Source organism: Pelodiscus sinensis, chromosome 19 (assembly GCF_049634645.1).
Source record: "Pelodiscus sinensis isolate JC-2024 chromosome 19, ASM4963464v1, whole genome shotgun sequence".
Taxonomy (NCBI): Eukaryota; Metazoa; Chordata; order Testudines; family Trionychidae; genus Pelodiscus; species Pelodiscus sinensis.
The window spans coordinates 1501340-1526267 of NC_134729.1; the positions used below are offsets into that span (position 1 = coordinate 1501340).

At 56.1% G+C, this 24928-nt stretch overlaps 1 protein-coding gene across 1 annotated transcript; it reads left to right on the forward strand.

Moving 5' to 3' along the window:
- LOC106731992 (keratin, type II cytoskeletal 5-like) lies at nt 1–10732 on the forward strand. The gene is made up of 9 exons (XM_075901667.1): nt 1–700; nt 1297–1511; nt 5181–5241; nt 5932–6027; nt 6816–6980; nt 7381–7506; nt 8346–8566; nt 9149–9183; nt 9544–10732. The coding sequence occupies exons 1-9, from the start codon at nt 107–109 to the stop codon at nt 9930–9932; spliced, it is 1902 nt and encodes a 633-aa protein (XP_075757782.1). The 5' UTR covers nt 1–106; the 3' UTR covers nt 9933–10732.
- The last annotated feature ends 14196 nt before the right edge of the window (nt 10733–24928 follow it).

Genomic DNA, 24928 nt, shown 5'->3' on the forward strand with positions numbered 1-24928 from the left:
AGATCTCCCCTCAGAGGGGTCTCATCTCCTTCGCTGCCTGCTCGTTCTCCCGCTCCGCCTGCCTTTTGCTCCCCCGTCTTCTCGGGCGCCGTCGAACGAGGCCGCCATGAGTCAACTCTCCATGAGGAAATCCACCTCCGGTGGCATCAGGAACTTTAGCTCCGGTTCCGCGGGGGTCGGAGGCTTCGGCGGCGGCGGCAGGAGCAGCTTCAGCTCCGTGTCGGTCTCTCGTGTCGGCGGAGGACGGGCCGGCGGTTATGGAGGTGGCGGCGGTGGCGGCGGCGGCGGCTTCGGCAGCAGGAGCCTCTATAGTCTAGGCGGGAGCAAAAGAGTTTCCTACGGCGTGGGCGGCGGAGGTTTCCGGAGCGGCTATGGTGGCGGCGGCGGCGGCGGCAGCGGCTACAGTTTCGGTGGCGGAGCGGGCAGCGGCTTTGGTCTCGGTGGAGGCGGGTACGGGATGGGTGCTGGTGGTGGTGGTGGTGGTGCTGGCTTTGGCTGGGGTGCCGGCCCCGGGTTCGGCGGACGGGGCGGTCCCGGCTTTCCCGTGTGTCCACCCGGCGGCATCCACGAAGTGACCATCAACCCGAGCCTCCTGGCGCCCCTCAACCTGGAGATCGACCCGGAGGTCCAGAAAGTGAAAGTGCACGAGAGGGAGCAGATCAAGACCCTCAACAACAAATTTGCCTCCTTCATCGACAAGGTGAGTTGCCACGACGGTCAAACCACGTGGACCGGGACCGTTCCGTAAGCACGTGTCGCGTGGGCGATTTCGGTATTCACCCAGATTTACCCCCAGGTGGCGGATTCCTTGTCTTAGGAGAAACCGCTAAGAACGAGGATTCCCCCCCTAAATTTCCACTTCTTAGAGACACGCCGGGGGATAATAAACGACTTTGTAAAGGCCTTCCCCCCCTTTCACTTGATAAGAAACCCTCCACCCGTGTCAGTCCGAGGGCTCCGTGGACTCGACAGGAGTCACGTGGAATTAAAGCCGTGGTGGATCTGAGGCCGGATTTTCAATGCTAAGGGGGCACCTAAAGTCAGGGAGTTGCAAGTCTCCAAAGAAGAGGGGTGCCTAACTTCCTTAGGTTCTTTGGCAAATTGCCACTGGGCATTCGGTGCTTAAATGCTACTGCAAATCTAGCCCCTGGTTTTCTAGTACCCACCACATCCTCCTTACTGGCATCTCTCTCTTTCTCTCTCTCTGTGCCAACTGATCGCTCTTCTTCTCACCAGTGCTTTTGTGTCTACTTGGAAGGAGTTTCACCATGTTTCTCTGGGTTGTTCCCTCCCCAGGTCCGATTCTTGGAGCAACAGAACAAAGTCTTGGAGACCAAGTGGTCTCTGCTTCAAGAGCAGGGCCAGATAACTGTCCAGAAGAAACTGGACCCTCTTTTTGAGGCCTACATTAACAACCTCAGGAAGCAGCTTGACGGCCTGCTGGGAGAGAAAGGACGGCTGGACTCCGAGCTGCGGAACATGCAGGACCTCGTGGAGGACTTCAAGAACAAGTAAGGAGCAAGGCTTCGAAATCCAGGCTCGTGCGAGGCGGGAAAAGCCCAGGCACAGACATGCGCAGAGCTAGGGTCAGGCCTCGGCGCATCTGGCGCTAACTCCCTTGAACGCTGCGGAATTACCCGCGCATAACCGAGCACGGCATCCGACCCGCCCAAGTGGCTTAGGCACATCAGGCCCACTTGCAAAATGCAACCTGGCACGCCGCGTTTCGTCGCGGTGACGTTTGATGTTGCAAACGAGACCCTGACGTAGGCGCCTAAATCCAATCGGCTTCCAGTGGGACTTAGGCACCTTGGAAGATTTCGGCCAATATCTAAATTGCCGTCGCTCTTATTTACAAGACGGCCCTCGCTCCTGCACCCTGCGGGGCAGGGGAGGGACCCAGACGTGCCGAGTGCAGAGCGGAGATAAATTACACTGGAGGATCTGAAATGTTAAGCTGGGTGTGTGGTTAGGGATCTGCACAGAACGTTGCAATGGGGGTATGGCATGAAGGGGCATCTGGTATGCCTTTGCGTTTCTTATATTTGTATATTTCAGTCACTTTTTAAGTGCCTTATAGAGTCATATACATTCCAAAACATGCACTGTATCATTCAACCCACTGTCCTTCTTGTTGGATAGAAATACTGGATAGGAAACAGATCTTGTCCTCTTTCTAATCTATCTATGGCTTCCTCCCATGTCATCCACTCCCAGCTTCTGACAAACAGAGGCCAGGAACACCATTCCTACCCATCCTGACTAACAGCCATTCATGGATCTATCTTCCATGAATGTATCTAGCTCTTTTTGGAACCCTGTGAAAGTCCTGGTTTTTGCAACATCCTGTGGTAAGGAGTTCCACAGGTTGTCTGTGCATTGCATGAAGAAATACTCCCTTTGGTTTGTTTTAAACCTGCATCCTATTCATTTCATTTGGTGACCCTTAGGGTATGTCTACACTAGCCACCCTAGTTCGGACTAGGATGGCTAATGTAGTCATTCGAACTTGCAAATGAAGCCCGGGATTTAAATATCCCGGGCTTCATTTGCATGTTCCCGGGCACCTGGATAACGCTTCCTTTCTCGCTCTCGCCATGACCCACTATGCCTATTGGATTTACCCCCCAACCATGAATTTTCATACAAGCCTTGTTGTAGCAGGCTGGGCTGCTTAAAAGAAACTCCAGCTAAAAGCTCTTGGAATAAACTGTGCAGTGGGTCCATCAGGCTACTTGATGATATAATCACTGCCTCTAGCGTAATTAGTGCTGCTTGATAACGGGCCCTGATCCTGCAAAGAACTTATCCACACGCTTAACTTGATAGCTCTATTGGACAAGGACCAATGCGCTTACATTGCAACAAAGTAGTGTGGAGAAAGTGCATAAGGAAAAGTTATTTACTTGTTCCCATAATATAAGAACTAGGGGACACCAAATGAAATGAATGGGCAGCAGGTTTAAAACAAAATAAGAACATAAGAACATAAGAACGGCCGTACTGGGTCAGACCAAAGGTCCATCTAGCCCAGTATCCTGTCTGCCCACAGTGGCCAGCACCAGGTGCCCCAGAGAGGGTGGACCGAAGACAATGATCAAGCGATTTGTCTCCTGCCATCCCTCTCCAGCCTCTGACAAACAGAGGCCAAGGACACCATTTCTATCCCCTGGCTAATAGCCTTTTATGGACCTAACCTCCATGAATTTATCCAGCTTCTCTTTAAACTCTGTTATAGTCCTAGCCTTCACAGCCTCCTCTGGCAAGGAGTTCCACAGGTTGACTACACGCTGTGTGAAGAACTTTCTTTTATTAGTTTTAAACCTGCTACCCATTAATTTCATTTGGGCTGTGTCCAGACTCCATGCCTCCGTCGACGGAGGCATGTAGATTAGCCAGCTCGGAAGAGGGAAATGAAGCCGCGATTAAAATAATCGCGGCTTCATTTAAATTTAAATGGCCGCCCCGATCTGCCGATCAGCTGTTTGTCGGCAGATCGGGAGAGTCTGGACGCGATGCCCCGACAAAGAAGCCTTTCTTCATCGACACAGGTAAACCTGGTTTCACGAGGCTTACCTGTGTCGATGAAGAAAGGCTTCTTTGTCGGGGCATCGCGTCCAGACTCTCCCGATCTGCCGACAAACAGCTGATCGGCAGATCGGGGCGGCCATTTAAATTTAAATGAAGCCGCGATTATTTTAATCGCGGCTTCATTTCCCTCTTCCGAGCTGGCTAATCTACATGCCTCCGTCGACGGAGGCATGGAGTCTGGACACAGCCTTGGTGTCCTCTAGTTGTTCTATTATGGGAACTAATAAATAACTTTTCTTTATCAGCCCTCTCCACACCACTCATGATTTTATAGACCTCTATCATATCCCCCCTTAAGGGAAGTTCTTCACACAGCGCATAGTCAACCTGTGGAACTCCTTGCCTGAGGAGGTTGTGAAGGCTAGGACTATAACAGGGTTTAAAAAAGAGCTAGATAGATTGATGGAGGTTAAGTCCATTAATGGCTATTAGCCAGGATGGGTAAGGAATGGTGTCCCTAGTCTGTTTGTCAGAGGGTGGAGATGGATGGCAGGAAGAGAGATGGCTTGATCGTTGCCTGTTCAATTCACTCCCTCTGGGGCACCTGGTGCTGGCCACTGTGGGCAGACAGGCTACTGGGCTGGATGGACCTTTGGTCTGACCCCGTGTGGCCGTTCTTATGTTCTAAAGGAGGTTGAGGTTGGACATTGGGAAAAACTTCTTCACTGGCAGGGTAATTAAATTGCCCAGGGAGGTTGTGGAATCTCCATCCCTGGAGATATCTAAGAGCAGGTCGGACAGACGCCTGCCAGGGATGGTGTAGATGGTGCTGGGTCCGGCCATGAGGATGGGGGACTGGACTCGGTGACCTTTCAAGGTCCCTTCCAGTTCTAGTGTGCTAGGATTCTAGGGTTCAGCTGGGGCTAGTAAGAGTGTCTAAGGCTAACCCGGTGTTGGGTGGGTAACCTGTTGTCCGTATAGCTGGGGCTAGCGTTTAAGGACGCGAGAGCTCCCAACTCTGCCCTGGTTCTCGCAGGCAGACCCCTTCTCTCCGCAAGGAAATCACTGGTACCGCGACAGCGCCGTGTCGAGCAGGCACAGTTGTGACGGTGTCTATAACACTCCTACGAAGTGGGGGATGGGGGGCAGTGTGCGAACCCCTTGGTAAAGACGGGGAACGGAGGTCACATTTTGCACCGCTCCCAAGGGGGCTAGGAGCGCACGCCACTTGGAAAGGTAGATCGTAGGCGATTCCATCCCAGTCCGGCAGGAAGTTTGCAGCCTCGCCAGGTGCCCCGATTCACGTAGGGCCTCCTGCGCGCCGGAGCGTTTGCCTCGTGGGCGGAGGGGGAACGCGCCGGTGAGTCACTCTGCTCGCTGGATTCTGCGACCACGAGACCCGTTAGCGGAGCTGGGAGATCGGTTGCCAGATTTTCAAAGGTGCAGGTTGGATCTAGGGGCTCTGACTTTTAGTGGCAGTCGGGATCTTTGGGTTTCACCCCCTCCCCACGGTCCCTGAAGTTTAGGAATACACGTGGCCTGTGTCACTGATTGAGGAGGGACCTCGAGAGGTCACCTCGCCCCCTCCTCTGCCCCCTCCCGCAGGGTTTCTGCCCGCCCCTCCAACCTGCCCCCCTCTCTCCCCACAGATATGAAGACGAAATCAACCGGCGCACGGCCGCGGAGAACGACTTTGTGGTGCTCAAGAAGGTGAGTGGCCCCGCTTCCGAGAGGCGCCCCGCAACCCGCCGGGCCCCACCAACGCTGCGGGGAGCCGTGGGCCCCCAACCCCGGGGCCTGCCGGGAATTACAGCTCCCGCCGGCATCGGCAGCTGGAGCAATCGCTCGTGGGCGAGAGGAAGTTGGCGCGGCGCCGCTCGCCTTTGACATGAAACCCCTGCGGGCGGAGGGAGACAGGGCGGAGGGGCGTGCTTGTGCTAGGGGAGTACAGCGGCGGGTGGAGGTGCCTCGTGGGGAATCCAGTAGCCCCGCCCTCGTGCGCCCTAAACGGAGCCCACCCTCTGAGATCCAGAAGGGGCAGAACCCGGGGTACAGAGAGGATTCGAAGCAAGGGAAATATCGGAGGGAGAGAGTTTCTTTCTGCCCCCACCCCGGACCTGGCTGCTTTCCTGACATGCGTGTTTTGGGGCAGAGACAAGTGGGGGGCTGTCTGCCAGGGAGCTGGGTGAATTCCCCAGCCTGGCCAAGTCTTGCTTTCCAGCCACTGCGGGCCCTGCTGGAGACCCTCTTGCCTGCCAGCCGCCAGGCACTTGGGTGGGGAGCATCGGGGCACAGGGCTGGCACCAGCTGCCCAGAACTACCCAGATGCCCCTCCCCATCCCTGCTGCCCCTCTGCCCCCTGCCTCACTGCCCCGCCTGGCTTTCCTGCCTCCCCTTTAGGACGTGGACGGCTCCTACATGAACAAGGTCGAGCTGCAGGCCAAAGCGGACGCTCTGATGGACGAAATCAATTTCCTGAAAATGATCTATAACGCGGTAAGCAGCCCCCCTTCCGCCCCCCCGCCCGTGTTCGAAGCTTAGAGAGGGGTCAAGGAAGGGGGCGGATTATGCTCCCCTTTCACAGGGTTCAAACTCTTCAGCGTCAGGATCCTCCACACCCCCCGGTGGGCAGAGAACTGCTAACCCCCCTGGTTTCGCAGCCAGGAAACTGGCAAACCGAGAAATGAAGCATTCGCCTCAGGGCACACAGAGCAGAGAATGAAACCCAGGTCGGGGTGGGGAGCAGGGAACAATTTTTATAATGGGGGATACAACCGTAAATCCTGCATAGAGTGGAAATCTCTTCAAGCCTGGGGGTGCCACGACACTCCCTGCACATCGAGTTCCAATGCCTCAGGTGTCCTAGGCTAGCGCTTTAACCACTGCACCATACTGCCTCTGAAGTACAGACTACTGTAGCAATCCCCTCAGCCAGCATTGGAGGCAGGGGTTGAAGTCTGGGCCTACCACACAGATTGCTACTCGTCACACTGCAGGCCTGCAGGAGCTGCAAGTCACAGACCAGAATCAACGTGGTGCTGGTGCTTATTTATTAGGTGTATTACGGTAGCACGACCCTGCTCCAAGCACAGACCAGCACACTACTGTGCATTTATTAGGTGTATTACGGTAGCACCCAGATGCCACAGTCATGCAAGGACCCCAGTGTGCCAGGTGCGGTACATTATGTATTAGGTGCATTACGGTAGCAGTCAGGACCGTAATACACCTAATAAAGCGGCTACTGTACAGTGCCGATGACTGAGGCTTTGCGATCCATGCAGGAACTGAACCAGATGCAGCAGCAGGTCTCCGATACCTCCGTCGTCCTGTCCATGGACAACAACCGAAGCCTGGACCTGGACAGCATCATCCGGGAGGTCAAGGCGCAGTACGAGGACATCGCCAACAGGAGCCGCACTGAGGCTGAGTCGTGGTACCAGAGCAAGGTGAGTCCCCAGGGTCGCAGCTGGGATGAGGGCCAGTGACCACCTGGGCTTTTTTCACTCCTTGGACCCACGGCAGGCAGCTACACAGCAAGATTTTCATCAGCAGCTCTCAAACTACTTCCCAGGGAGGGATAAATATCAGTCTTAATGTGGGGAAACTGAGGCACACAATATTAAGAAGATGTGAAAGCGCAGTTGGGGTCCAAACTGTGTGATGGCTAACGCTAGGCGGACCCCCACGGCCTGGTTGCACACACGTGCTGTGGGTGCGTGACGCCGCGGTGGCTTCTGCCGTAGAAGAGGTCGGACTCCGTCCCCGTCTCAACGGCTATTCCCCAATTCCCCACCGCGGCAGCGAGTAACGGGCGGCGCGTTCTCCCCCTTCTGTCCGAACATTTAGTACGAGGAGCTGCAGCTCACGGCCGGCCGGCACGGGGACGACCTGCGCAACACGAAGGTGGAAATTTCTGAGATCAACCGGATGATCCAGAGGCTGCGGAATGAAATCGACAACGTGAAGAAGCAGGTAGATGGGGAGCTTTTTTGGGGGGAATGAGGACACTTTTCCTCTGACTTCCCTTCCCTCGTCACATGAGGGGTGCAGGACTCGGAGTACAGAGCCCCGTTATGTTGATTCCGAAATAACGGGCTCACTGAGTAGACGGGCTCTTTATTCCGCGCTATCGCGGCTGTGTAGACATGGCCTTAGACACCAACAAATATGTCCTGAGCTCGCATGGGTGAAACCCACTTCATCAGCTGTCCTGCGGTGTGGTGCTGAGGCCCTCGCGGAGAGAGGAGGAGTTGGGTCTACTGCAGGGGTGGGCAAATCCGGCCTCCCATCCTTCCTCTCGGCTCCTCTGGCGCGGCTCTTGTTTAGGATTTGGCCAGATCTCTTCCCGCGGCCCAGGATGCAATGCACAACCGCGGCGATGCGTCAGCCACGCGGCGATTGAGTCAGGATCTGGGGGCCCCTCGTGCGACTCCCTCCAACGGAGCAGCGGCTGGTTGACACCACTGCCCGCGAAGGGAGTGTCACGCCCATTCTGAGTCCGGGTTTACACGACAGTAAGCACCAGGGGGAACGACTCCCATTCGCTTGGAGGAAGTTACTCCCCATTGCCCCTGGTGCATGCAAAAGAGGAGCATGCCCATTGACGTCCAGCGGGTGAGGCCTGATTTGCACCCGCGCAGGAGACAGGGACTCATCCCCGTTGCCTTTCAGTGAAGTGACTTCAGATTTGCCCTCAGTGATCTCACGATCACGCGGGATTTGCATGGTCTGGAGCTGGCAGCCGGGCCCAGTGTGAGTTTTTGCTGCTTGGGCCACCCGTTGAATAACACGATGATTTTTCTGTGTTGCAGTGCGCCAACCTGCAAACGGCCATCTCTGAGGCAGAGGAGCGGGGTGAAATGGCCCTGAAGGATGCCCGAGCGAAACTGGCCGATCTGGAAGACGCCCTGCAGAAGGCCAAGGCGGACTTGGCCCGCCAGCTGCGGGAGTACCAGGAGCTGATGAACGTCAAGCTGGCCCTGGATATCGAGATCGCCACCTACCGCAAGCTGCTGGAAGGAGAGGAGAGCAGGTGGGGGCAACCTTACATAGTATTATTCGGGTTACGTCCACACAGCAACGGTGCAATGCAATGTACACAGGAGTCAGACAGCTAGCCTGTATGCCGGGATTTTGCTGCTCGGTTTGGTGAGCTGGTTGATCGAAGCTGCCTTGGTTATGCCTACATGCACTGCAGAAGCACCTCCTGATTGCAGTGTAGACGTACACACAAAGAGGGGCAGAGTAAAGGGTACCTTCCAGCAGGCGCTCTCGAGAGCAAAGAAAAGTGGTTTCTTTCATGTTGGAAGAGTTTCTTGCATGGGGTGGGATTTCCCGGAAATTAGTAGACACTAAAAAGAAGCCACATAAACGATGAAAGGAGGGAGGAGACCCTATGGGTATGTCTACACTGACACCCTAGTTCGGACTAGGGTGGTAGTGTAGACATACCCTATGTGACGTAAGCCGCGGGGATGTAGATGTAGGGGATCCGACGCGATGAGCCCGCTGGTCCCTGCGGGGCATAATATACATTGGTATTGGTCATTGGTTGCCTGTGAGCTGAGCACGTCACTTACGTCCTTTCCCTCCCGGTCTCCCTCTTCCCTAACAGGCTGGCAGGCGAGGGCGTCGGACCCGTGAGCATCTGTAAGTGACCCAACGTTTTCATGGTTTTTTTTCCAAATGAAACTGCTGTCTGGGCCGTGGGGGCTGGCAGACCCCGCAGGCCCCAGGGCAAGGAGTAGGGGGAGTTGGTTCTATACCCGGAAGGGGCGGGGCCTCAGACAGAAGGGGCGGGGCCTAGGGTCGAAGAGGCGGGGCCTACGATGGAAGGGGAATCATCCCTTAGCACTGCCCAGACCACGGTTCCACCCCCCCTCCCAGCCCTCAGAGCTGCTTGGCGTGTCCAGCACAGCTCTCGATCTAGTAGCAGTGGGTGCTCTGGGACCCGGGCCGGGCCCGTGTTTGAGTTTTGGAAACAAAGTTGTGGTGTTGCTTGTCCTGCAGCTGTGGTCAGCTCCTCGACTTCCATGGGCGGCGGCAGCTACGGCATGGGAGGCGGCGGCGGCTACGGCATGGGAGGCGGCGGCGGCGGCTACGGCATGGGAGGCGGCGGCGGCGGCTACAGCATGGGAGGCGGCGGCGGCGGCTACAGCATGGGAGGCGGGTCCGGCCTCAGTTTGAGCGGCGGCGGCTACAGCATGGGAGGCGGGTCCGGCCTCAGCTTGGGCGGCGGCGGCGGCGGCGGCTACAGTTACCAAAGCGGGCTCAGCAGCGGCGGCGGGGGCGGCAGCTTCAGCGGCGGGAGCGGGAGAGGCGTGAGCTCCGGAGGAGGCAGCAGCTCCAGCATGAAGATCATCTCAAAGACCACGACAACCAAAAAGTCCGTGAAATAAAGAGGAGGCCCCCGGCCACGCCCCGCGCGAATGAAAACCCGTCTCCCCCCTTCTGAATGCAAGTGCCACCCTCGACACCCGTGGTGTAAATAGCTACGCAGCCCCTTTCTCTCTTGGCCGTTCCCTGTTTCCCCGGGGCCTGCGCACCGCCCAGGGCTCCCCGAGGGAACCGGGCATGTGGTTGGCCAAAGCGTTCCATTTCCTGAGCCTCCGTCACAATCCACGTCCCAGGTGAGGTTCGGAAAAGCACAGAGGCCAGGCCGAATTCCCGGCTCAGCCGCGCTTTAACTGTAATTCCCATTGGAATCGTTTACTTCAAGAGAACCTGGAGTGTTTTGCTGAATCGGGACTGGTCTGATCTCCGCCGCGAGTAAAAGCCATCACTTACAGCGGATGGGAAGGGGGGTTTCCATTTCCATGCCTGGGAAGACGGTGGTCTGAAATCCTTCCCCGAGTGAGCCCGTTCATTCGGCTCACCGGAAAGCGAAAACGACAGCCTCAGGAAATCACACATCAGTGTGTTCTCACTAGCGGAAGCAGTTGCCTGAATCTGTAATAAGATCAGGTCTGGCCCCTAAGGTGTGTCCTAAGATGCGGGCAACGAAAAATATCTTCAGCTCCATCTTTGTGTGTGGGTGTGTGTGTGTGTGTGGGTGAGTGATCCGGTGGAAAGGTGATTGCTTTTCTTGATGTATAAACTGCAACACTGGTTTCTTCTTCTTTGCTCGCGTGGCAACAGCCCCTTGACTGCCGGGTGTCTGCTACTGTATGTCCAATAAAAAGCATTTCTCATTTTTAAATCTGTTGTTTCACTCTGTTTTTCCTCCCAAAGGACGTGTTATCACAACACTAGGTGTACCTCAACTGCGAACAGGTCCTCTTTGCACTAGGAGTCTATAAACACCTAGGAAGAGACGGTCCTTGCCTTGACGAGCTCATGTCTAAGGCCTTGTCTATACTTACCCAGAGATCGACGCTCCAGAGATCGATCTTCCGGGGTTTGATTTAGTGGGTCTAGTAAGGACCTGCTCAATCAACCGCCTATGGTGCCCCCATCGATCCCAGTACTCCGCAGAGTCTCAAGGAGTAAGCGAAGTCAATGAGAGAGTTTCTCCCTTCTGCCTCCCCGGAGCTAGAGTGGCATATCTTAGGTTGACTTTCTCCCTCAGATAGACCTGGTCTAAGACACAGCTGGGAGGTATAATTCCCCGTTCAGCCAGTGCCCTAAAATAACCATCTGGCTTCAGCACAATGGAGAGCAGGGCGGGATAGCTGCCCACGTCCAATCCCAGCTGAGATCCGACGTACGTGCTTGGGTAGCTAGAACCAGAACCACTCTGGCACGACCGTCCAGACTTTTTTAGTGCATTCGCATACTGTGTCTACCCAAGCTGGGAATTAAACTTCCCAGCTGCAGCGTGGAGGTAGCCCCGGTGGAAAGAGATTAAAAGCAGGAGAAAAGAAGAATCATTACCGCCCTGTTTTCCAGAGCAGGCCCAGAGAGTCCACGACCTGCCCAAAGTCTCACATAAAAGCCTGCGGGAGAGCTACAAGGGAGCTCAGGTCTTCAGACTCCTGGCCAGGACATTAATAACAAACATTCCCCCGATGTGGCACTTGGTGGAAGAGGGGTGGGCGGGGTAGCGCCTCCCAAACGTTGAGCAAGATTTCCTGCAATCGCGTTTACTGGCAAATCTAACCCCTACAACGCCCCCCTCCAAAGCCAGTGGAAACGCTGGCGGAACGTGAGTCACGTTCAGTGCCGCCACAGTCAACACGGGTGGATTACAGCGGGAAGAGGTGACATTAGAGAACCCCAGGGTGGGCAGAGACCTCAGGAGTCACAAGTCCAACCCTCTACCCAAAGCAGGACCAACCCCAACTCAATCAACCGAGCCAGGGCTGGGTCAAGCCGGGACTTAAACACCTCTAGGGATGGAGACTCCACCCCCTCCCTAGGGAACCTGTCCCAGCGCTTCCCCACCTGCCTAGGGAAATAGTTTGTCCTAATCTCCAACCTAGACCTCTCCCACTGCAACTTGAGCCCATTGCTCCTCGTTCTGCCACCTGCCCCCACTGAGAACAGCCTCTCTCCAGCCTCTTTGGAACCCCCCTTCAGGGAGTTGCAGGCTGCTCTCAAATCCCCCCTCACTCTTCTCTTCTGCAGACTGAACAAACCCAAATCCCTCAGCCTCTCCTCGTCGGTCATGTGCTCCAGCCCCCGAATCATTTCCCGCTGGACCCTCTCCAATGCGTCCACATCCTTTCTGTAGTGGGGGGCCCAGAACTGGCCGCAACACTCCAGACGTGGCCTCCCCAGGGCCGAATAAAGAGGAATAATCACTTCTCTAGATTTGCTGGCAACACTCCTCCTAATGCCCCCCAATCTGACAATTGGAGAAGCAACCGAATTAGGACAGTCTCTTGGGAGCACAACACTGTCCATACGTGATGCAGCTGACTGTAGAAAGGATCCGTGGAGGATACTTCCAACCCATTGTGTGTGATCACACAGCACAGCCAACAACTTGGCTGTGGGGCAGAGCTAAGGGTAAATTCCAAATCCACCAGCTCCAATGAGAAGTTTACAGGGCGTTGCTTTAGTAGGGAATTTAGTAGCCAGATCTCTTGAGGGCCGCTGATGAATTAACGCAGGGGCCTGCCAGGGATGTTGGATGCTTAATCGCCCGGACGTATCTCTGGAAATCTCCACTCACGCATCGTGTGAGGCCCACGCAACTTCTTGTTCCCCCAACCCGCCACTCAGTAGCAGGGGCAGCAGAATGGGGGAGGGGGAGGGATGGAAATACAATGGAGGCTCCCCCTCTCCCCCACAGACACACGTGTGCCCCGGGACAAGTGGCAGGGGGTCCCAGAGGATCTGGCGTGGCCGGCACAGGACCCAATGGTGCTGGGATGGGACCTGGGACAGGTAGGAACCCACAGGACCCGGCTGGAACTGGCTGCCAGAGGACCCACTGAGTCTCTCCCTCTAGAGCCTCAGCAGAGCCGTCCCAAGGGAGGGCACAGGGCTACCTCCCACAGTGCCCCAGGCCTGGGGCAACCCCCCTGCCACAGGCCTTGACTCCACCCTTTCCCTAAACCCCGACCCTCCCTCCTTGCCCCCTCCCTCCAAGCAATGTTTCCCAAGGGACTACCGGGGGGAAGGGGCTGGTGTGGCGACAACTGGGGGTCTCTCCCCACTTGGGCGGTGGGACCAGTGCGGCCCAGCAGCCTGTACCACCCCACTGCCTGTGTAGGGAGTGTGTGGGGGGAACCCTGCTACCACTGGGCCGGGCTCCTATAATCCCCGGGTCCCTCCCGTCCATAGGGCGGTTGGGGTGGCCCCCGTGGGACCCACAGAAGCACAGAACCTGGGGCAGCCGCCCGGATTCGTCCTATGGACGGGGCGGCTCGGACCGCCCATCCCAGGCAGACCCGCCGTACGCTGGAGCCTCCGCGGAGACGCTCTAGAGCCCGCCTGTGGGACGCTGGCCGAGAGTCGCTCCGGTCTGGAGAACAGGGCTGCGTGATCCCCTCCGGGAGTGGAGGCCCTGGGGGGCAGAGGGAGGGGACTCCCTGAGGGGGCCCATGGTGAGAGGCAGCCGTGCGGGAGGCCCAGAGAGGGGCTGTCTCATTGAAGGCGGCCCACCGTAGGCCACGCTCTTTGAGTGCCTGACCCCTTCTCTCCCTCGTGTCCGCAGGAAATGCAAGAAGGGGAAAGACGCGTCTCCCTGCTGCAGCCCAGCTCCCACCCCATCTGTGCGGCCCGGGCCCCATGGCGCCCCCATCTCAAGGCTGGAGTCAGGGAGAGGTTGTAAGTAGGGTTGCCAGGTGTCCGGTATTGACCCGAACAGTCCAGTATTTTCGCCTCCTGTCCGGAAAAAAATCCAGAAAATACTGGACACCTAAAATGTCTGGTATTTTCTGTGGTTTTTTCCCTACTAGGAGGCGAAAATACTGGACACCTGGCAACCCTACGACACACTCAGCAACTGGGCCCAGCCCCTGGCCCACTCCCCCCCAGGCTCCCACCCCCGGCTCCCCTGCTTACCTGGTTCTGCAGGGAAGCTGCCTTCTGGCTGGGTCAAGAAAACAAGATGGTCGCCAACAAAAAGCCTAAAGACCAAGGGGAAGCAATGCCTTCCCTGGGTCTTAGTGCTCAACCTCTCCCCTGTTCCTATCCCTATTCTGACTCTGCACACACTTAAAGGGGCCATGCTGTTTTAATCATGGGGTTTTTTTGTTGTTGTGGGGGCAGGTGTTCGGTATTTTTGGTTAAACCATCTGGCAACCCTAGTTGAAGGGTGAAAAGATCTGCCCTCCCTTTCCGGCAGGAGGGTTGTGATCCCTGCTGGGGTGGACTGATCCTAGGCTGGTGTGTGGGCGTGACCTGCCCTGGAGCCAGGTTGGAGTCTCACTGAAGCGGCTAAGGCGAGACTGACACATTCTCCTCCGTAAAGAGTTGAGCTGTTGACCCAGCTCTGCGGTCGCGATGGAGTTCCTGGATCAGGCGGGGTGTGGCCTCTGACAGCGATCTGCCTTCCCCCGAGGGTCCTGGCTTTGATCTTCTCTTGCATGGCTAATAACAGTCGCTTCATTTCAGATTCTTTTTTTCCCAAGAGCTGGTGGGGCAATGCCGGTGTTATCGACATTTTGTGAGAGGTCATGAAAAAAGAATGATTTCCCGGCCAGATCTGGGGGGGAAACGGGTGAAAATGAAGCAAAACGTCTGAGGAAGGGTGCCACTGTCTTTGGAAACCCCCAAACTGTTCAGCGGTGGGTGAAAATTTTCTAGGAAAACTGAAATTCAAGATAGAATGAGAGAAATTCTTGAAAGTTAAGTCCATCCAGGATGGGCAGCAATGGTGTCCCAGGCCTCAGTTTGTCAGGGGCTGGAAATGGGTGACAGAGGAGGGAATCACACAATGATTTCCTGTTCTGGCATTGGCCACTGTGGGAAGACAGGACACTGAGCTAGAGGGACCTTTGGTCTTACATTCTAATGCTCTAGTCTGGGTGGACATTCTCATTGCATCAAGTATTTTCAAGCCAGAAATATTTAAATGGGAAAATTTGAACCAGGCCTAATTTTTTCCTCTGAGTTTACTTTGGGAATAAGTATTAGATTGCTCTGTTTTCAAAGGCCATATTGTCCATCCCCAAAGGCACAGGCTCCAGCCAATGAGAAGCCACGAACGACGGCTTATACGATGGGAATATGGAGGGTTAAAGGTTATCAGTCAAAGGGGTTGGGAATTTTTTGAAAAATTCTGAGTTAGTGGAACTCAACTTTTGCCCAGAAAAGCAGGGGTTTCGATTAACGAAAGATGGTGCACGATACGTTTATGAATGAGGTTCACCACTAGATTTTCTAGGATGGTCAGGAACTAGGGTCAGCGACCCAGGAAATCCTTTTCTATCCTGTGTGCGACATTGCAATGAATTTTCTCGATCAATATTTTTTTGAGCACACATTTCTAAATCTTCACAACGTCAGAGAGCTTGTCCGTCTGTCTGTCTGCTTGTCCAAGAGTTCCTCCTAACCGGTAGAGCTAGGACCACCAAACTCAGTGTGCTGTTTCCGTTTCTCCTACGTTAACGCAACATCAGGGTTGGGTTGTGCCAGGAAAACGGGATGTGCCTGGAATGGGACCACTCGTAAAACCATGCAGAAAAGAGACCGAATCACCAAAGCAAGTACAGTCCTCAACACTGACATAATCAGTGAGCAAAGGGGGGAAAAAGACGGAACCAAGATGCGCCGGAAAAATAGGATGAACCTGGAATAGGATTGCTTCTCCAGGAACCTTCCAGAAAACCGATAACATGGAGAAATTTCCAGCTCTGAGAGGCTTAAGGAATCCAAAGAATTTTGAAAAGTTTCATGAAAATAAACCCTCTGTTACCGATTTGCAGTGTTGTCTTCAAGTCGTCATTGTCGAGACTCAAGTCCCTAAAGTCACTTTTGAGTCAAGTCCCAAGTCGAGTCTCAAGTCTTAATTTAAAAAATGTCCAGTCACTTTTGTACAAGCCATCAATATCGGCGTTTTTGGACAATTGTCTCACCAAGTCGATTTAACAAAATGAACAAGTCTCAAGTCGAGTCTCAAGTCGCAAACAATGAAGCCGAGTCGAGTCTCACGTCGAGTCACCTCGGCGACGTAAGTTGGACTCGAGTTCGAGTCGTGGGACTCGAGTCAACACCTCTGCTGATCTGTTCCCCTAAGCGTAGCCTCGTCAAATGGTGCGGAAACCGACTATGAATGCAAAGCCAGAAATTGATCTGACAACATTGCTCTTTGGCAAGCACAGAATTCATGCCAGGCTCCGCTCACAGAAGAGCCGCTGGCGTACTGCTTGGGAGACCCAAAACCTTCCCAAGAAAGGTGTGTGGGTCCCTTCCAACCGAGGACTTTAAGTGATTTAGGAACCGAAGCCACACTGAAAGTGACTAAGTTTTGGGCTGCTGCAGGCTTTAGGGACAATTACCCTCAAACCCTATAGCACGTCATTAGAAACGGGGCCTCTAATGCCTTTCGTGGTCTTTGAACAATCTTGGCCAAGTAGCCGACATCTCATCCTTGACCATGGGAGGGCATCTCCCTACATCTTTTCTTCCAACTCCATGATTCTAAGGGAGAGCCCGATTGTAAGAAGACAGAAACTACTCAGCTTGGATGTTACTGAATGAGTCATTCCTGGCCCTGTAGAAACAAGAATGCTTCGCTGCCGGACCTACTTGGGCTAATTCACTCTTCCCACGGAGCCTGGTTCGAAACGAGTATTTGGCCTACTCAGCATCCCCTCTGCTGGTGTAAATCCGACATCGTTCCATTATGAGAAGTGGAGTTACTCTGGGTAAGAGAGCCCCGTTGACTTCAGTGTAGCCTCTGCGGGGTGACGTGAACCTCTTTGGTCTGGGACGCTGGGGTCCGGCAATGTCTGTGGTCCAGCGGCCCACGGATGGTGCTAGACCAGAGAGCCCTGGTGGCTGGAAGTGGGGGCTGACTGGGAGTCTGGCAGAAGTGGGGCTGGAGCCTGGGAAGCCATCTGGGGCAGGGCCGATGGCTGAGAGCGCAGAGGGCTGGGAGCAGAGGTGGGGGGGCCAGTGGGCTGGTGGCAGAGGGGCGGGTGGCAGGAAGGGAGCCTGGAAAGAGAGGCCGCCCTCATTAACCGCTCCTGGTCTGGCAAACTCCCTCGTTCGGGTGCCGGACTGGGGAGGTCCAGCTGTTACCCTCGGGTGTTCTCAGTCCGCAGGCCGGCTGCGAGACACGGCTCTCTTGTTCCACAGGGGCCCGCCCCGACGCCTTTGCCAGTTGCCGAGGCCCTGGGGGAAGGACGCCCCTCCAGGGTTTAGCTGGTGTCTCAGGGCGTGAACCAGGAACGACGGGCGCTTTGCACGGAAGCTGCTGCACCCTGAGCAGAAGAGCCAGACTCACCACCAGGCCGCAGAGAGCCGCTGGGCCTGCGACAGCAAGGTGACCCCACAAAGCAGGGGCCCCCAACCTTTGTAAGCATGAGATCAAGTGCAATCCAGGATCTACCTCAGACCCAAATGCCCTGGCCCCGCCTCCTTCCCGCCCCTTCCCCGACGCCCCGCCCCCTTCCCGCCCCTTCTCCGAGGCCCCACCCCCTTCCCGCCCCTTCTCCGACACCCCGCCCCCTTCCCGCCCCTTCTCCGAGGCCCCTCCCCTGCTCACGCCGTCCTCCCTCTTCCCCCATTCAACCTCCCTTTCACCAGGCAGGGACAGAGGGCTGGGGGGCCGGCTCTGGTCTTGGGCTCAGGGATTTGGGGTGCGAGGGGCTCTGAGCGGAGCCTGGGGCAAGGAGTTGGGGTGCAGGAGATTCAGGGTACAGGCTCTGGAAGGGAGTTTGGGTCCAGGGGGCCCAGGCCTGGGGCAGCGGCTTGGGGTGCAGGGGGGGGTTCATGACGGGGGTAGGGGTTCAGAGATGGCTCCAGCTGGGCCCTGCTGACCTCAGGTGGCTCCTGGGTGGGGGGGGGGAGTGGGGCTAAGGCAGGCTCACCCCCGCCCTTGCCTTGCACCACTCCCCAAAGCAGGCAGCAAACTCCCTCCCAAGTCCTGCCCCCCCCACATCCGTTCTGCGGGGACAGGATACAGGGTGGGAGGGGGGCACCTTGACATGACAACCCCTCCCCTCTCTCCCCGCCCTGCGCAGCAATTGGGCAGCTCGCAGGGGGAGGGGGCAGCTCTGAGGCAAAGGGCAGGAGATGCCCAGCAGTGGGGGCAGGGCCGGGTGACGTGCCGGCACTTGAGAGCCTCCCAGCCAAACCAGTCGGGATCCCCTGCCAGAGGCGCCGAGATCTCCCGGGAGATCCCGATCGACTGGCGGGTGACCCTGCCATAAACAGCCCTCGACCGCTGGGTGTCTGTGCCCCTTGATACCCCCGTGTATTCGTGACCGGGAAGGGGCTGCTGGCTTTCCCCTCGGCCCGGAGGGCAGCCCCCAGCTCTGACGCTGGTCCTGAGGCTCAGCGATCTCCCGCTTGCCGCTGCAGACGCTCCCGCTCCTGCTGGTGCACAATGGCCCTGCGCACCACGCTGCCACACGCCGGCCGTGTTCCCTCTCAGCGGAGCGCCTGGGCGGCCGGCCAGGAGAGATTCAAATGCCACCTGGGTGATTAGCCACCAGCCCACAGCCACCAGCATGTGAGAGTGACTCCTGGTGGTGCACATCCGCACCTGCCTCGGTGCATAGAACAACTTTATTCCACACATGCATGGGGAAAATTAGAGGGAACACTGCTTGCAGGATTGGGGTAGAGCTCTGGTTTCCCACTTCCACTAGGGCTGGGCAGGAGGGGTGAAGAAAACGGCACGGCCAGAGCTGTTCCAATTCAGGCTTCCCCCGTGTAGGAGAACATTTGAGGGGGTGGGATTGGGCCTGTTTCTGTTCCCGTCTCATGGTTGGCTTGGGACTAAGGTTACGTCTACACAAAGGGGTGCGCACAGGCATCATAGACTCCTAGAACAGGAAGGGATCGCGAGAGGGCATCAAGTCCCGTCCCCTGATCTCACGGCAGGACCAAGCAGCAGCTAGACCAGTGTTTCTCAACCTTTTTTTTTTTTTTTTTTATAAAGTACCCCTTAAAAAAAAAAAAAGATAAGTACCGCCAGTACCTACAGCTTTCAGACACACACAATTTTTTTCTACCCTTGCAACACATTTGTTTAAACAACTTAATTGCAGCCGGGCAGGTGATGACATTTTTATGTGTAAGAAGTACGAAAATAATAAAACGCTGTAAAACTTAAAACAAAAATTCAGTTTTCTCCAAATTTCAGTTGTGTTGACGTACGCCCCAGACGTCTCTCGAGTACCCTAAGGGTATTTGTACCACTGGTTGAGAAACACACTGGTCTAGACCATCCCTGACAGGTGTCTGTCCAACCTGCTTTTCATAGGCAATTTATTCCAGGGCTTCACCACCCCTGACATTTCTCCTAATGTCCAACCTGAACCTCCTTTGCTGCAATTTAAGCCCATTGCTTCTTGTCCAAGGAGAACAATTTTTCTCCCTCCTCCTTGTGACTCCCTTTTAGGGACTTGAAAGCTGCTCTCACGTCCCCTCTCCGTCTTCTCTTTTCCAAACGAAACAAGCCCAGTTCTTTCCGTCCTCCCGCATTGATCATGTCTCTAGAACTTCCATCGTTCTCATGGCTCTTCTCTGGACCCTCTCCAGTTTCTCCACATCTCTCTTGCAATGTGCTAGAACTGGACTCGGCACTCCAACCGAGGCCTAATCAGAGCGGCGCGGGAGAACGACTCCTCGGGTGCGCCTAGACTACAGGGGTTTTTCGAAAAAAGTGGCCTTTTGGTGAAAAAACTCCCCCTGCGTCTAGACTGCTGCCGCGTTCTTTTGAAAGTAAATCGAAAGCCCGCGGCTGTTTTTTCGACCGCGGAACACCTCGTTTTACGAGGAGGAACGCCTTTTTCCGAAAGGGCTCTGTAATGCAAACTGTGCTTTTTCGAAAGAGCGCATCCAGACTGCCTGGGGGCTCTCTTTCGAAAAAGCGGCTCGCCTTTTCAAAAGTACTGGTTGTCGTCGCGACGCTCTTTTTCGAAAGAGGCTTGCTGTCTAGACGTAGCCCCCGTGTCTTGCTGCTCATGCCTCCTAGAGTCTATCCCCTCTAGCGCTCTCTGAGCAACCATGTTCTAAACAGCGCACCGGGTACCCCAGGCGCATATCCGAGGGGGGCCAGCTGGGTTTGCTCCCCCCCACTGCAGGCATGCTGCTTGCTTCAGGATGCTAGTGAAGGGAATCAGACCCCCTAGCTCCAAGTGTCGACCACACGGACTCCATGCCACACCAGGCCTCTGCCTGCGTTCATACGGCGTGCCTAATGCATTCCACAAACACCGCATTTCGACAGCCGGCTAGGGTGGGGGCCGTCTTGTCATCATCAGTCACTGCAGACCTGTAGCTGCAGCTCCTTGCACATTGAACTCTGCCTTTTGTCTCTGGCTTTCCCTTGGAATTCCTTTCTGATGAATGACAGCCGCGCCGTCCCCGCCCGGCCGTAAGTGCTGAATGGAAAGTTTTGCGGAGCTCCTTTCAAGTGGGCCGGGAGAGTGTTCTGTTTGCAACGGTCTCCACCCCAGCTGGAATGTTCTTTGGCTCACAAGGTCTGTTGCAAAATTCAGAGGGGTAACCAGGGAGGGCCACAGGGCAGCTTAGGACCCAGGCCTGGGAGTTTTCAGAACCTCAGAAATTTCAGTAGGGGTGTGTCTAGACAACAGGTTTGGGGGTTTTTTTTCGAAAAAAGCAGCCTTTTTTTTCTGAAAAAACGCCACCTGCGTCTAGGCTGCATCCGTGTTCTTTCGAAAGTAAACCGAAAGAACGCAGCAGCTTTTTCGATCGCGGTCAACCTCATTTTACGTGGATGAACGCCTTTTTTCGAAAGTACTCTTTCGAAAAAAGGCGCTATTGAATGCAAACGGTGCTTTTTCGAAAAATCTGCTTGCAGTCTAGACCCTCTCTTCCGAAAGCAGCTTGTAGTCTAGACGTCGCCTAGGTGATTAGCATAATCATAGGGATGTGGGGGTGGAGATTGGATGCTAAACTACATGGCTACATCTACACTACAAGTTTTCTCGGCCAAAAAAACACTAATGAGGGACTCATTTGCATGAGTCGCGATCTCATTTGCATATTTTCTGGCGCTTCGTTTGGTGCTGGGGTAAACCTCCTTTTTCGGCGGCATAAGGATCTTGCGGGAAAAGGGGGTTTCTGCGCAAAAAGAAAACGTCCACGTGGCTTGTTTTTGCGCAAAAACCCCAGCGCCAAAACGGATCGGCAGAAAATATGCAAATGAGATCACGACTCATGCAAATGAGTCTCATTAGCATTTTTTTCGCTGAGAAAACTCATAGTGTAGACATAACCCATCTGGCTTCTTGCGTTTCACCCATCAGGAAACCATGTAAACGTGAGGGCTTGATTCTCCGTCGTTGCTTGTGAGGTCGTTTGCAGCTGCGCCAAGCGAACACGACGCGGGCCCGTGAGGCGGCTGGCAGCACGCGGGAAGGGAGAAGTGATCCGGGATCCTTCTCGAGCCGCCACGGCATGGCTGCTGTCTTGCCCTGCGCACTGGGAACCGACAGCGCTGAAAAGGCCGAGCTGCTACAATTTGAGCAAAAGCAACCGCTGGGAAAATCGACTGGTATTCTGGGCGGCTCAGGCAGAGAGAGGGTTCAGTAGCAGGCTCCCTAGTGGGGTACATCTGCCCAGGTGCAAAAGATGACCCAACCTGTAAGTCAGATGAAAATCAGGCCAGAGTGTTGTCAGCAATTCAGTTCTTCTTTGAGCTTGATCCGGCAGTTTCTTACATAGGGGACTATCCCTTATTCATGCAGAAAATCCGGTTTCTGGGACTATGAATAAGTCTACTTGGATGAGTAAAACCTGTGAACTTGGCACTCAAACACCACTTCAGGAGCGCTTCCAGTGCCACCCAGCTGATTAGCAGAGCCCCCCAATGCTAGGCTTTTGTTTCTAGGGGTGGTGCACATCCGCACCGGCCTGGGTACACCGTGACCAATTTATTCCGCACATAGGTGGGAAAAAAGATTAGAGGGAACCGTCGTCTCGCCATCTGCGTGGCTATCCGAGCGGACTCGGCTGAGATGTCAGTGCAAAGGCAAATCGATGCGATGACCAGCTAATCGGGGGTCTTATCTCCAGTGCACAGCAATTTGGGGGGGTCCATCTACAGCAGGCTAGCGTGTCACACGCTGCCTGGCCACCGGGTTCCCGCTGCCGTGCACTCACAGTTCTGCAGGGAGCTTCAACCCGATGTTCTTTCCGGGATCTGGGCTTGCATGGAAAAACGAGAAAAGAGGAAAACTCCCTAGCGCCGGTCGGGGATGACTTTTCACTCCAGCTCTGACTTCTCCAGCCTCACCCTTAAAGGAACCCCCCCCCCCCCCCCCCGGCGTCTTCCAGAAACAACTCTGGGAGCTAAACTTCCTAAAGCTGCTAAGCGCCCCACCGCATGCGTTTGCTAAGAGACGCTGGTTTGAAGTCTCGCTGATTCAATCTGGGACACACCGAGGCTTGATGCTTTCGTGGGTTGGGGGTGTGAAAAACCACCCCCCCCCCAGCTGATCAAAGGGCGACACTCTTGCCCACGTAGCTACGGAGCCTGTGTGACGTAGTGGGGGTACCTGGCTGGTTTCTATGCTGCTGGCTCTGGGGTAACCCCCACTGGCTGCTGTGGGTACCACGACCCAGCAAAACAGGATGAGTCACTATGCAAACCAGTGGCCAGACACCCCCCATGGAGAGGAACAAAGGAAGGTGGAATGCTGCCTTGGCTGGGGGGCAGGGCTGGAAGTGAGGGAGTTGGTTGCTGGCTGTCGGAGGGCATGGAGGAGAGCCTAGGGAGAGGAGCTGGAGTTTAGGGGCCCAGTCTCCCCCATCTCAAGGGGGCCTGAGGCATCCTAGCCCAGTTCCTGTGACCAGATTACATCTGTGCTGCGCTGTGCTGGAGGAGCAGTAAACCACCCTCAATTCCACTGGCTGGTGCAGTCTGTTTGCGCCATTTCGGGGTGCAGGAGACGGGGGACCCCAACGCGCCGTCACACTGGTGTCAGGAGCGGGATGCACTGCACCCCGTGGATGGAGCTCCCAGCGGTGAGCGACAAGGCGCTGTAGAAGCAAGAGCCCTGGAGCCAGGCGTGCTGGAGACAGAGCGAAGCGGTTCCTGGGAATCGTGGGGCGCTGCAGCACTAGACTGGTGAGTCTGCACCGAGGGGCCCAGCGGGCAGATGGCCTACGCCCGACTCTTGAAGGCAGAGCTGGTGGGGCTGTGCAGAGAGAGGGGCTTGCCGGTGCGGAAAGCAACCAAGGCCCAGCTGATTACCCAGCTGGAAGAGAATGACCAGCCACAGGGCCAGGATCTTGTCCCCAGGGGAAGCAGCCAGACCCCCCCTGAGAGTGTGTCAGGCTCAGAGAGGGGGAGGAGCGCTGGAACCCAACGGAGAGATGAGACAGCGTCTCCCGGGAGGCCTGCAAGCCGTAGCCCATCTAGGGCAGGGGCCAGCCCAGCGGAGCTGCGGCGCCTGGAGATCCAGCTGCGGATCAGGGAATTGGAAGTAGAGGACCGAGAGAGGGACCACCAGGACCGAGAGAAGGAGCGCCAAGATCGAGAGAAGGAGCGCCAAGATCGAGAGAGGCAGCGACAGCATGAGCTGGCCATGGCAGAGCGGAGAACCGGCGGGGCACCGGCTGCGCCAAGTGCGGATGGGCCCCAAGGTCCCAGGGCTGCCAGCCACTTGGAGAGGCTCGTGGTGGCCCAATTGAAGGACATGGGTGACATAGACGGGTTCCTCAGCTCCTTTGAGAGGGCCTGTGGGCTGCAACGGGTTCCCCCAGCTGACTGGCTGCAGGAGCTCATCCCCGCACTGAGCCAGGAGGCGGCCGGAGTGCTCAGTCAGCTGGAGGACCTACAGCCAGGGGATTACAACCGAGTCAAGGAGGCCCTGCTGCACAAGTTCGGGCTGACCCCCGAGATATACAGGAAGAAGTTCCGGGGGGTACAGAAAGGGCCACGGGAGACCTATGTGGACCTGGCCTCCCGCCTGGCGCAATACTGCCGCAAGTGGGTGTCTGGAGTTGGAGCCCAGACCGCAGAGGAGCTGCTCAAGCTGGTCATGATGGAGCAGTTCTATGAAGCGTGCCCACCCAAACTGAGGCTGTGGCTCAAGGACCGGAGACCAGAGAACCCCCAGGAGGCCGGGAGACTGGCGGATGAGTTCACGGAGAGCCGGTCCGGGTGCGAACGGGAGTCCCGGAGAGAGAGGGAACCGCGCAGAGACCGGATCTCGGCTGAGCGACGGAGGGAGTCAACTACGGGGCGAGACCAAGGAACAGGTCGTCTGCGCCCCAGAGAACCAGCCAGGGCCTGGACAGAGACAGCCCAAAGCCTAACTTGCCATCGCTGTGGGCAAAAAGGCCACAAGGGGGCTCAGTGCACCAGGTCCCAGGACCGGGGACTGTCCAGGGTTAACTGGCTGGGGCGGGAGGAAGGGCAGGCTGCCCCAGAGGCAGGGGCTGGCAGGCAAACCTCAGCTCAGAGAGAGGGGAAGGATGCTCAGTGCACCTCCCCTGGGAGGTCTGATTCTCAGGAGGCGGATTTCTCCGTGTACCGGGTGGGGGCAGGACGGCCCCTGCGGAGCGAGTGCCTCATACCCCTGGAGGTGGATGGTAGGAAGGTGACGGGCTTCTGGGACACGGGGGCGGAGGTGACTCTGGCCCGATCTGACATAGTGGCCCAGGAGCGGATACTACCCCACGCGCAGCTGACCCTGAAGGGCATAGACGGGTCCCCGTTTAAGGTGCCTGTAGCCAGGGTGCATCTGAAATGGGGGGCGAAGGAAGGCCTCAAGGAAGTGGGGGTGCACCCGCACTTGCCCACCGAGGTGCTGATGGGGAACGACCTAGAGGAGTGGCCCCATGAATCCCAGCGGGC

Excerpts from the sequence above, each read along its gene's own strand:
- LOC106731992 (XM_075901667.1), top strand. The coding sequence starts at position 107 with ATGAGTCAACTCTCCATGAGGAAATCCACCTCCGGTGGCATCAGGAAC. Across the intron at positions 701-1,296 it reads TTGCCTCCTTCATCGACAAG|GTCCGATTCTTGGAGCAACA; the intron begins GTGAGTTGCCAC and ends TTCCCTCCCCAG. Across the intron at positions 9,184-9,543 it reads CGTCGGACCCGTGAGCATCT|CTGTGGTCAGCTCCTCGACT; the intron begins GTAAGTGACCCA and ends CTTGTCCTGCAG.